General features: G+C 37.1%; 3 protein-coding genes across 4 annotated transcripts in view; 2 read left to right on the top strand and 1 right to left on the bottom strand.

Annotated features, from left to right (window-relative positions):
- The window catches only part of LOC121726104, a 53,374-nt gene that overhangs the window by 4,305 nt on the left and 37,041 nt on the right, over window positions 1–12,028 (top strand). The gene's annotated exons all lie outside the window — the stretch shown is intronic.
- Window positions 1,614–3,731, top strand: LOC121726103 (formin-binding protein 4-like). 2 transcript variants are annotated; one of them, XM_042113335.1, is made up of 5 exons: window positions 1,614–1,858; window positions 2,171–2,303; window positions 2,434–2,616; window positions 2,969–3,086; window positions 3,331–3,731. In XM_042113335.1, exons 1-5 carry the CDS (start codon window positions 1,809–1,811, stop codon window positions 3,666–3,668), a joined length of 822 nt encoding a protein of 273 aa, XP_041969269.1. In that variant the 5' UTR covers window positions 1,614–1,808; the 3' UTR covers window positions 3,669–3,731. The 2 variants fall into 2 exon arrangements, with proteins under 2 accessions (XP_041969269.1, XP_041969270.1); XM_042113336.1 differs by lacking the exon at window positions 2,434–2,616.
- Window positions 3,909–6,073, bottom strand: LOC121726102 (putative nuclease HARBI1). Its single transcript, XM_042113334.1, has 6 exons — window positions 5,619–6,073; window positions 5,354–5,531; window positions 5,006–5,196; window positions 4,789–4,924; window positions 4,508–4,649; window positions 3,909–4,370 (listed from the first exon to the last, which is right to left on the bottom strand). The coding sequence occupies exons 1-6, from the start codon at window positions 5,717–5,719 to the stop codon at window positions 3,961–3,963; spliced, it is 1,158 nt and encodes a 385-aa protein (XP_041969268.1). The 5' UTR covers window positions 5,720–6,073; the 3' UTR covers window positions 3,909–3,960.

The raw sequence follows: 12,028 nt of genomic DNA, 5'->3' as shown, positions 1-12,028 counted from the left end.
TCAAGAAAATATATTTTACAAATCTTTCTAGGCTTATTCTTATTATTTATGAACAAATAAACTTATATATAACGAGCGCGATAAATAAAAGATATTAAATTACAAGTATGATGACGTCACATCCAAATCGGAAGTACCGCAAAAGCGTTTTCGTCAGTACAAATCCTATTTTCATAAAATCATATTTTCAAATCGACTTTATTTATCAATCATAAGCTTTTATTTGATGATAAGGGTGAAATACGGTTTCCTAGGCCAAGTTCTACTAGAAATATGCATTTGTTCAATGAAATTGAATATAGGTCAAGTAGCCTCTATTCCCTTCCCTACCCTTCTCTATTCCCTTCCTTACCCTTCCTTATTCCCTCTTAAAAGGCCGGCAACGCACCTGCAGCTCTTTTGCAAGATGTTGCAAGTGTCCATGGGCGACGGAAGTTGCTTTCCATCAGGTGACCCGTTTGCTCGTTTGCCCCTTTATTACATTAAAAAAACGATATTTTTTTTTTGTCAAAATCAACAAACTTCTGAGACGGGCATCCATTAGATACAAAGTTTCATGAAAATTGTAAACATCTTGCCGCTGTCGAGAGACCGATTTATTACACGAATATTACAAGTCTAAAATTAGCCAAATCGTTTCAGTAAAATCAGCCGTTATCGAATTTTGCGAGACCAACAAAAATTAAAATAGATTTGTATTTTCAAAAAAGATATACAGGCTGTAACGAAAATAAGTGATAATACTTTAGGTTGTGTATGTGTCCTTTATAGAGTTCACTGTGAAACCAGCATTTTTTGTGGTTTTGTATACTTGAAGATTGTATCCTGTAAAGTTTAAGAGTGTCTACGCACAACCGTACTTTTAGCACGGTTCTTAATGAATGGTCACACTAATTAGAGACATGACTCACAGCGCGTTCGCGGTTCGCACCAGTACGCCTAGCACGAACAATTGTAAGTTTCGTATCGCAAGCGTATCGAGTTGTCGATACGAAAACGTTAGACAACTTAAGTTGGAAGCACGAAGCACTTTCGAAATAGTATCGAGACCTCGACACGATAACGTTAGTGACGTCACACCAACGTAAATATGAGTGAGCGAAATAGAACGAATGGTCGTAAAATTGAATGAACATTTCATTCATAAAACTAGATACGTATTTAATCAATTAAAAACTTTGTGATTTTAGGGCACTTAAAACATAAACGCTGTTCAAATTATGACGCAATATGAAGTATGTACCTTTATAATTGTATATGTATTTATTAATACAATTTTTCTTTTAATGAAATAAGGGGGCAAACGAGCAAACGTGTCACCTGATGGAAAGCAACTTCCGTCGCCGATGGACACTCGCAGCATCAGAAGAGCTGCAGGTGCGTTGCCGGCCTTTTAAGAGGGAATAGGGTAATAGGGGAGGATAGGGAAGGGAATATGGGAGGGTAGGGAAGTAAATAGGGGAGGGTAGGGAAGGGAAAAATGGTAGGGGATTTGGCTTCCGGTAAACTCACTCACTCGGCGAAACACAGCGCAGGCGCTGTTTCACGCTGGTTTTCTGTGAGCCCGTGGTATTTCTCCAGTCGAGCCGGCCCATTCGTGCCGAAGCATGGCTCTCCCACGTCACAAATTTATTACTAAAACGATGTTTGGTGAGACTGTATTCCTATACGAACGACGCGAAGCACTTGACATTTTTGGTAACTCGAAGCTCATTCAAGGTTAACTTTGTTTTGAAGTGAACTTGTGTTGTGAATGTTGTGTGAAAGTTTTGGAATTATATGATTAACTTCTAAAACATTCTGCTGAAATGAGAACCAGCCACCCGCAATACACCATTATGGTAGAATTTATGGAAAAGTAAGTACATTTCATTTCAGATTTTATTGTTTTAAGCATAATAGAATATTGATTTTAATAATCTTTCAATAGGATATTTCGAACACATTTCTGTAAAGTTTTAAATTTTGGAGAGATAGTTTTTGTAAATATACTCAAGTCAAATAAAATATTAGGCTTGCCATATGCTTGATTTTTTTTAAAACAAAGTTGAGCGAAAAATATAAACTAATTTTTGTCAATAAAGAAAGGTTAAAAAAGAAGGTAACATACCTATATATTAAGAACGACTACTGGAAGATAGTCCTTTTACTAATGTCAAATTTATTTAAGGTATGGAGACTTATCTAAACCCAGCGGTGGCCCTCGTGGTAGACACTATATACAGCAAAAATGGAAGGAGCTAACGGATATGCTAAACAGTGATGGCACTGGAGACCCTCGAACAGAGGAGAAGTGGCGGAAGGTAAGTTTCATATTTTCAGGATTTCATAAAATCCTAATTAGGCGCATGTAAAGGAAAAGACTATCACTTCACACATGCATGCATTTGATGGTGCATTTTAATGGTGTGGTGTTCATTTCTGTTTCTTAAGGTTTGGAGTGATTTCAAAAATAATGTTAAGAAAAAGTCAGCAAAAATAAATAGGTCCGCTCAGGGTACAGGTGGTGGGCCAGCACTTCAATTAACATTAACAGACCTTGAAAACAGGGTATTGAATATAATTGGGGTGCAGGCAGCTACCGGGATGCCTATACAAGAAGCTGGATTTGTACAGGTGTGATTTTTGTTTGCTTGGTGTAGGTATAGTATAAAGAAATATTTTATGTTTATTTTTGTAGCTATTATTGAAATTTCTCTGAGTATTTAATTTCTTAACAGGCCAAAAGCGTTCCTTGTTTACAACTTGCCTACCTATTGCTTAACCTAATTAATAAAAAAGGGTCACCACTTGAGTTTTTTGTTAATATTGAGTTGTGACACTTCAAATTCTTGTGTCGATGACTGGAAGGTGTTTGTGTACCTTTCTTGCTTTCTATTTTTAGCCATCATTATCCATCAATTGCATGGTATTTACTTACAAATTTTGAGTAAGCACTAATACTTATTTATTGTTCTGATTGAAATAGGTTGTTGGTGGGGAGGAAGATAGCTTGTCAAGTACTCATCTGCAAGTTACAGCCACCGAAAATGTAGATGAATTGACTGTCAACGATGTTCCCTATGAATGTACTCCAATTCCTGAAGGTTGGTATTTTTTAAATTTATCTTTCATTAACTTTAGATACTTACCTACTACTATAATAATATAACACATCAGGTACTCTTTAGTTTGAAATAACTACTAGTTATAAAATAGTAAAATATTAAAAAAAATATCTTATACAAAACCTAGTCAAGTAGGTATCCTGCAAAGTACATTCGTCAAAAATAAGATCCTGAGAACTAAACCTAACAGAATAGTATTAACATTGTATCAAAATTTTTACAGATATATGGAATACTCCAGGAACGAGCAGTCAACCTACAGTCGCTCCGCCGCCTCTTCCTCCACAACCACCAGCACCTAAACAACCAGCAGCTCCAGAGGAAACCCAGTGGCGACCACCGAAAAAGAAGAAAAAGTCCGAAGACCCAGTTTTTAAAATATTTAAGGAGTGTGAGGAGACTGCAAGGGAGTATGAAAGGGAGCGTGACCGAATTGTGCACGAATTAGAACGAGAGAGGATTCGACAGCGTGATGTAGAGCTTCATTTACAAGCTCAGTGGTTGGAATTTATGAAAGAGGCTTTGAAAGTATTAAGAATGTATTTGGAGAGAAGTGAGTAGTGCTTGTTTGAGTATCGCAGCATTGAACAAATGCACAAACCTCATTGGTTTTAAATGCTGTTTAAGTTAAGCTTTTATAATTGTATATATGTTTTATTTGGTGAATAAATAAATAAATAATAATTTATTTATTTAGCTTCATCAATACACATCACCTACACTAATCACTTCTTTTTCTAAAGAAAAGATGCATTTATATGTTCAAATTAAATTTATTGTGCTTAAATATGAATAAAAAAATATCTAATGATACCTTTATTTGGAGTTTTAAATGCTCACATAAAAAGCGAAATTAATTACTTATATTATGTAGTCTATCAATCCTATGTACTAACATGTTCCTTATGGCTCTACCACGAATTAAGTCATCTCTAGAACCATGCTCCCGAAAAGATTCTTCTGGTAAAGAAAGTGCTGATGAAGTATTTATGAAATCCTCTTCAGGATCGGGCACCATAAAATCCAATGCGAGGTTGTGTAAAACGCTACATGCCAATATAATAGTTGCACACCTCTCAGGGGTGTAATGTAATGTGCGGTCTTTACAAAGGCATCTCCACCTATTTTTGAGTCTGCCAAAAGTATTTTCAATTGCAACTCTGGCCTTCCCATGGATGGCAGTATATTTTGCCTCTGGAGTACCTTCAGCGGCATCCGTGATTGGTGTCATCAACCAAGGCCTCTGTGGATATCCAGAATCACCTGCAAATATATTTATTACAGATATATTTTCATTTAGTAACATAACAAATATCTACACAGAGTTAACAGTTAAACTTTACAATATTTTTAAAACTATTTTTGTAAAGAAAGCAATCTAAATGTAAATAAATCATTACCTAAAAACCACACTTGTTCATTATTTTGGTTCAAGTCTTGGATATACCTATTGGCTTGACTATTCTCCCAAATAAAAGCGTCATGGGTAGCCCCTCCATATTTGGCATTAACATTCAAAATTCTGCATTCACTGTCACATATCTACAATGTAAAAACGTACAAAATGTACAAGTGTATAACGTTATAACTGTAATCTTAAAATATTGTAAGAATATAAGTATGGTATAGGGTAGGTAGGATGTTAACATTATTAGTATAAATTTGTAAAGCAATATCTCACCATTTGCACATTCAGCGAGTAGAAATGCTTCCTGCAGTAAAACAAATGTTCTATCTCTCTTTTTGGGGTGAATATATGAAAATGAGACCCATCAATGCACCCTATTACTCCAGGGATGCCAAACTTTGTATAAAATCTGTAAATAAAGCATTGTTTGTACTTTTTTCTAGTTTTTATCTTATAAATATATCATATATGTACTAAAATGATTACTTACTTATTTTTAACAATATTTCTCAGCTCTCGTGTTGCTGGAAATTTTATAAAAGTATTTAATATTGAAGGGGTAACAAGAGCATCAGTAACTTGCCTCACATATTTGCTCACAGTAGTTTGCCCTAAATATTTAGCCATTCCAACTATTCTTTGGTAAGAGCCTGTAGCATAAAATGATAAAGCACACAGCACCTAGAAATGAAAATAATAAAGAGTTAATAGTTTCACTGTAGCTGCATATTATGCTCACATAGTTGTATTGTGTACCCATTATGGGTATCATATAATAAGTAAGTATAAAAATATTTTTCTTAGAATGGTACATAAGAAGCTTACTTATTCAACTTACTTTATGTTCCAGGCTGATTTTTTTACTTGATCGTAGACTGGCTTCTTCTTTCAATACGCGACATAAGTAAAAAAATGCTTCCTTACTGAGACGAAATCTATTTTTAAATTCCGTGTCACTTAGATTTTGGATATCATTTGCCATATTTTTTCTGAGACGAGCTCTCCTTGAGATTTCTCTGTAATTGTTATATAAAGTAAATTAAATTCGTAGGTAGTTTTTTTTTATTTAAAAAAAATATTGTGTTCTAAAATGCATTACTCACCTTGTTTCTCTTTGTACATTTCTACTTTCAACAATCAATCGCGCCGCAAGATAATAGTACAATGTACTACGTCGTGGGGTGCTCCGTCTTAATCTAAGCATTTTCTCACCAAATAAATCAACAAAATCACTTAAATTACTATTTTATTCTCTAAATTCACTCTGACGAAAGTTTTCTCACTGAAATTTTTTAAGTGAATAAACATTCGTGAAACTCGCAAGCCAGCCTTCGACAATTACGATACTATACGTCATTTTATGCCTTCGTGCTAGCTATCTTCATACAAACGGCTCAAGTTACGTTGCGTATTCGATACGATGACGATACGAAACTTACGTCTAAGTGTTCGTGCTCTGGAAATTAGTTTCATTTACGCACACCAGAGGCGCTGTTCAAGTTTCCATACAAAATGCTTACGTTAACGATACGAATGTTTTTTCGATAGTAGTTCGTGCTAGAGGTACCGTGCCGAAAACAATTAAACAATTCACTCGTGAATGGCACAGTATGGCCATAGTATAAGTACCATACAGTAGACTGTAGAGTAAATAAGTTATGTCTTCGAAACCGAACTCGTACGGTATAGTAATTCAGGTTATGTCTTATCAAACTCATACAGCAATTATTTTGTATAAGTAACATGTTTTCGGATTTCGGAATCAAACTCTCGACACAAAGACGTGCGTGCGACGTGGTACTGCACTGACTACTTCAAGTTATCTGAAGTCACGCTACAGGGTTATAATACAGGCTGATCGCAGGCTGACCTGGCTAGACTGATCTTGTGAATTCCTGTGTATGCTTGCGAATGCAGTTATGAGTCAGTCAGTCTGACTCCGACCGTATTCAATCGGCCTCCCCGTATAAAAGGGCCTTTGCCCTTTGTGTGATTTCAGATAACTTCATGTTGTAAGCTGTACCTTAACGTACGTCTGCACCGCGCAGCCTGTTTGGATGGATAGAGTATGATAATGAAAATAAGGGCTTATATTTCGCTTTAAATTCAAAAGTACGCAGCTTTCTAGGGAATAGGACCGAACTAAACTTGACGTGGGAGAGCCATGCTTCGGCATGAATGGGCCGGCTCGACCGGAGAAATACCACGGGCTCACAGAAAACCGGCGTGAAACAGCGCTTGCGCTGTGTTGAGGCCAATCCCCTACCCTTTTCCCTTCCCTACCCTCTCCTATTTCCTTCCCTACCCTCCCCTATTCCCTTCCCTACCCTCCCCTATTACCCTATTCTCTCTTAAAAGGCCGGCAACGCACCTGCAGTCTAGTATGAAGATGGTCTGCTGTGTATTATTATACACTGTGGTATGGGGATTAATGACCATTCACCGATATTGTCGGTGGTCGGCTCTTCGTTGGGTTAGTTAACAACGCTACAAATTGCATGTGTGGGTTACAAGAAAATCTCCTTTTCTCTTTAACCAACTTTAAAAAAAGAGGTGTATATATGGCTGCTGTTAAGCATTGGTGTTTCATCCCATATAAAATCGGGTTTTGAGTTAATAATGCAGTTTTGTTCTTTATAACATAAGGTTTACGACAGTGAAATCCATTTTTTTAAAAACCCACTGTAGCATATTCTAGAGTACAAAAATGGTTAATGCTTATTCCTCTTAGTGAGGTTTTGTATACAGCATTTATGTACTATATTTCTAAAATGATTTGCGCTTAAACCGCTGAACCGATTTTGATAAAATTTTGTATGCGAATACTTTGAATCCATTAAAATGACATTAGATACTTTTTGTCCCGGAAAATGTACGGTTCCCGCGCAGTCAACAACAATGAATTTGGCGTAAGATATCGATATTGAGTACATGTAGATATTACGTAAGATTTTGGAGAAGGACATAGGATAATAATATTTTTTATAACATGGAAAATGTTCGGTTTTCACGCAATAAACTTTATTAATTTGCGTTTAAGCTGCTGAACCGATTTTGATTAAATTTAGTTAATGTAGAAATAATTAGTTTATTACGTGCAGAGTTGGGCAAAAAGTAATTAGTAATTTTAATCAGATTACAAATTAATCAGATTGAAGTAATTGTGCATCTGAAATTACCCGTAAGTTGATTAATAATAATATGTATAAAATGTATTCTTATTATTTTAGTTTGCAATTAGATTAATAATTTAATTAGACTAACGAGTATTTCAATAATTATGCCCAATGTCCAATGCTGGTAATTATAATAAATAAAAAAACTCCCACACCGATTTCGGGCCGGTGCCCGGTTTCAATAAAACCAGGTCAGTTACGCAGGAGTAATAGCATAGTGCCCAAGTGAGTGCGCAATACACAAGAGCACTCTGGGTTCAATGAAACCAGGCCAGTTACGCAGGAGTAATTTTTATAGTGCCCAAATGTGTGCGCGATACATAAGAGCACTCTGCGGGAAGCGCGGGAAGGGAAGAAGAAGCGGGAACTCTCTGTCCTTTTCCGATACATAAAGTATCTGCATACCAAATATCATCAAAATCCATGTAGCGGTATAAGCAGAAATCATTTTATTTAACGCCTGGGAACCGTACATTTTTCCGAGACAAAAAGGATCTTATGGCCTTTTCCGGGACTCAAAGTATCTCCATACCAAGTTTCATCAAAATCTGTTCAGAGGCTTAGGCGCAAAATAGGAAATTTTATAACGCGGTAACCGTTCATTTTTCAAGACACTTAATTATCGTATGTCCTTTCACGAGAGTCAAAGTATGTGCACATGAATTTTCATCAAAATCGGTTCAGTGGTTTAGGCGCAAATCATATTTGTTTATCATACGGGTACCGTACCTTTTTCCCGGATGTAAAGTATCCTATGTCCTTTCCCGAGACATAACGTATCTGTATACCAAATATCATCGAAATCCACGTAGCCGGTAGCGGTATAAGCTGAAATCATTTTTATTTAATGCCTGGGAACCGTACATTTTTTTTAATAAAAAGGACCCTATGTCCTTTTCCGGGACTCAAAGTATCTCCATACCAAATTTCAGAAGAATCGGTTCAGCGGTTTGGGCGTGACAAGGTAATTTTATAACATTTTGTTAAAATTAAAGCACTTAAATTTGTATTGAAAGAACAAATCAGAATTTTGCATTTATATGTGAAATAGCACAAAGGACATTAATGCTATGTAATAAGCCCTATAGCAATATTGCATTAACCATTTTTACTCTAACTCTTAAAACTGAATGTAAAATTAAAATGTTTTTTCATAATCATAATCTACGCATTTCAACAAAAAAAGATACCGCACAATAACATTTTTTTGCTTAAAATAAGCAGAAAATAAAGATTATTCCAAAAAAACTTAAAACACCGATTACTCAAAACTAGTCCGATGTGGGATGACACACCAATGCTTAACAGCATCCATTATTTTTATTATTATGTACTTGCTTATGCAAAAATTAGGTCATCTATGAAAAAACCTTCTTCGCATTCATTTGACGCATTATTCCAAAAAATCCGGGGCTAAAATTGTCACATTTAGCAATTCCTCTCAATCAATTCAGCAAATGAATTGTCAAAACTGTCAAACTGACAAAATATTATGTCAAATCAGTACAAAAATACAGAAATGAATTGCAAGCAGAGTTGCATTTTGCGATTTAACAAAAATGAATCATATCATGATTCTTCAAAGCGACCATTTTAGCCCCGCAGTAAATACCGTAAATACAAAGAATAAAATTTTGTGTCAGAATTAAGTAATACGAAAGTAATACAGGAAATTACTAAAAAGAAGGAAATGTAATGAAAGTGACTGCAAAGAGATGATGTAAAAGTTTTCATCTTTAGGGATTTTTGGCACTGATAACCTTTTCCACTCTAGTTTCATCTTTGATAAACCTAAGTTTAGGAGATTGGATCTGCATTGCATGTACTTTAACATTCAAATTGCGTATGTAAAGGATACATTTATTTTCTGGATACTGGAAATCGGAGTTAGAAAAAATTGTAATATTGAGATGAAAGAAAAATTGAGAAGAAATTATAATATAGAAGTCATATTTAGCATTTTGGCACACTCTATGGCTGTTTTTATGAAATAAGGGGGCAAACGAGCAAACGGTTCACCTGATGGAGAGCAACCGTCGCCCATAGACACTCGCAGCATCAGAAGAGCTGCAGGTGCGTTGCCGGCCATTTTAAGAGGGAAAAGGGTAATAGGGGAGGGTAGGGAAGGGAATAGGGGAGGGTAGGGAAAGAAATAGGGGAGGGTAGGGATGGGAAAAGGGTAGGGGATTGGGCCTCCGGTAAACTCACTCATTCGGTGAAACACAGCGCAAGCGCTGTTTCACGCCGGTTTTCTGTGAGCCTGTGGTATTTCTCCGGTCGAGCCGGCCCATTCATGCCGAAGCATGGCTCTCCCACGTCAACTGCTGGGTGCTGGTTAAATTATAATTATTATTAGTGGTCTATACCTCTCCCCTCCGTAGCGTCGAAGTTGGGTTTTTTATTTGCTACGAACAAAGGCACCACGTCTCTCCAATGATGATGTAGGTTTTGTCGTTCCAACGACATTACCTTAAGCAGGAGTGGAGCACTATGGGGTTTTAATGGTTCGAGTCCCATCTCCTTAGACAGTAGCCAATAAAAGGCACGAAATACGAATATGCGTACGCGCAACGGCAGTTTAAGCACCTGATGGCAGTAACGCGTTGGGAACCGGCTCATTATCATACAATGCTATGAGGCAACTGGCAGTGCGGTGGCGCTTTCTCACGTCTGTTGCGTGACTGTGTATTGGTTTCAAATCAACTGATTATGACTAATCATGAAAGTAAAAACAAGTAGCAGACACTTTTTTATTATACACTAGCTGTCCCGGCAAACGTTTCTTTGCCATATAAAGTATTTCGCCCGTATTATTTTATTGAAGTGACTAAATAAGTATGTCACCATGGCAACGTCCATCGCTATCCCGTCGCACAAACTCAAGACTAACGGGGACCATCACCGTCAGTCTCGAATTGTAATAATTTACTATTATTTATTCAACAAATGCACTTATCAATATAAAAAGTACCCAGTAGCCGATTCTCAGACCTACTGAATATGCATATAAAATTTTGTAAAAATCAGTAAAGCCGTTTCGGAGGAGTACGGTGACTAACATTGTGACACGAGAATTTTATATATATACATATTATAGTTAATATTTGGGTTGATGGTGGATAACTAATATTGTTATTGGGAATCATTGTCAATTATGCCCCCTCTACACGTCCCTATTCACTTAATTTATCTGTTAGTCCATTATTGGCAACATATAATACTCCCCACACCGATTTCGGTGACTGTGGCCAGTTTCATTGAAACCAGGCCAGGCACGCAGGAGTAATTTTATAGTGCTCAAGTGTGTGCGCAGTACACAAGAGCACCCTCTATTCCTTCACTCTCTTAACCCAGTGGGACAGAAGACCGACACGACTGGTGAGAGATTAGGCGCAGGACCGACTTTTTACATGCCCATCCGACGCATGGATCATCTTACTTGTCAGACAATCAGGTGATCAGCCTGCATTGTCCTAACCAAACTTGGAAATAACATGTTTCTAACTTGGGAATCGAACCTAAGACCTCCGAGTAAAGCGCCACGCTCTTAACCACTAGACCACGGAGGCGGCATAGAGAGGCCACATCGTAAGCTTATTTATTATTAAAGTGTTTCTACAGATAAGTGCGTTGCTAGATTTTTTGCAAGTTCAGATTTTGGAACTTTGAAATGTCACGATTCTTTTGTCGAAAGCTTGACGATTGTAGCATAGGCTCTAATGGTCGATTTACACGGGTGACTAACGGGTCGATTTTAGTCACCCGGCAAGTCACCAGTCAACAGTAGTATTCGCAGCAAGCGATCGCTTGCGACTGAGCGTTTGCACGGTCGATTTTAGTCACCAGCCGCATGCGGCCATTGGCCGCACGACTTTGGGGCTTGCGACTTTAGCCGCTTGCGGCGTAGTCGAATTGTCATTTACACGGTCGATTTTCGCCGTGCGGCGGAAATCGTGACGCTTTAGTCCCCCGTGTAAATCGGCCATAATATTAATCTTAGGTGTTTGAATACTTCTTTCGCGTAAAATTTCTGGAGTTCTAGCCATAACAGCCTTATTACTTCGACCTTTACGCTTCCTGTGGATCTCATTAGTGCTAACTGGTATCACTTATGCTGATTAAATCGTAATGATCTGAGATAATTCAGTCGGCATTACACTTACTCCCTAAACGGGATTTCCCACTTCGAGTGTTCAAATTACCGTAAACGTCCACAATTTGTGTCTTGAAGTGCGCGTTTAGAAAAATACTTCGAGTATAGTCGAAAACAATGAACAAGTGAACAATACTCGTAATTTTATTGTCAGTCAATTTTCAATACTTAGGTACCTAATGGA

Source organism: Aricia agestis, chromosome 4 (assembly GCF_905147365.1).
Source record: "Aricia agestis chromosome 4, ilAriAges1.1, whole genome shotgun sequence".
NCBI classification, from domain to species: Eukaryota; Metazoa; Arthropoda; class Insecta; order Lepidoptera; family Lycaenidae; genus Aricia; species Aricia agestis.
The sequence above is the reverse complement of the archived record's forward strand: the minus strand, read 5'-3'. Positions and strand labels throughout refer to the sequence as shown.

Coding starts and splice junctions, on each gene's coding strand:
- LOC121726103 (XM_042113335.1), top strand. CDS start 1,809: ATGAGAACCAGCCACCCGCAATACACCATTATGGTAGAATTTATGGAA. Junction 2,304..2,433: donor CAGAGGAGAAGTGGCGGAAG/GTAAGTTTCATA, acceptor CTGTTTCTTAAG/GTTTGGAGTGATTTCAAAAA. Junction 2,617..2,968: donor AAGAAGCTGGATTTGTACAG/GTGTGATTTTTG, acceptor TGATTGAAATAG/GTTGTTGGTGGGGAGGAAGA.
- LOC121726102 (XM_042113334.1), bottom strand. CDS start 5,719: ATGCTTAGATTAAGACGGAGCACCCCACGACGTAGTACATTGTACTAT. Junction 5,532..5,618: donor AATGTACAAAGAGAAACAAG/GTGAGTAATGCA, acceptor TAACAATTACAG/AGAAATCTCAAGGAGAGCTC. Junction 4,371..4,507: donor TGAACAAGTGTGGTTTTTAG/GTAATGATTTAT, acceptor ATATATTTGCAG/GTGATTCTGGATATCCACAG.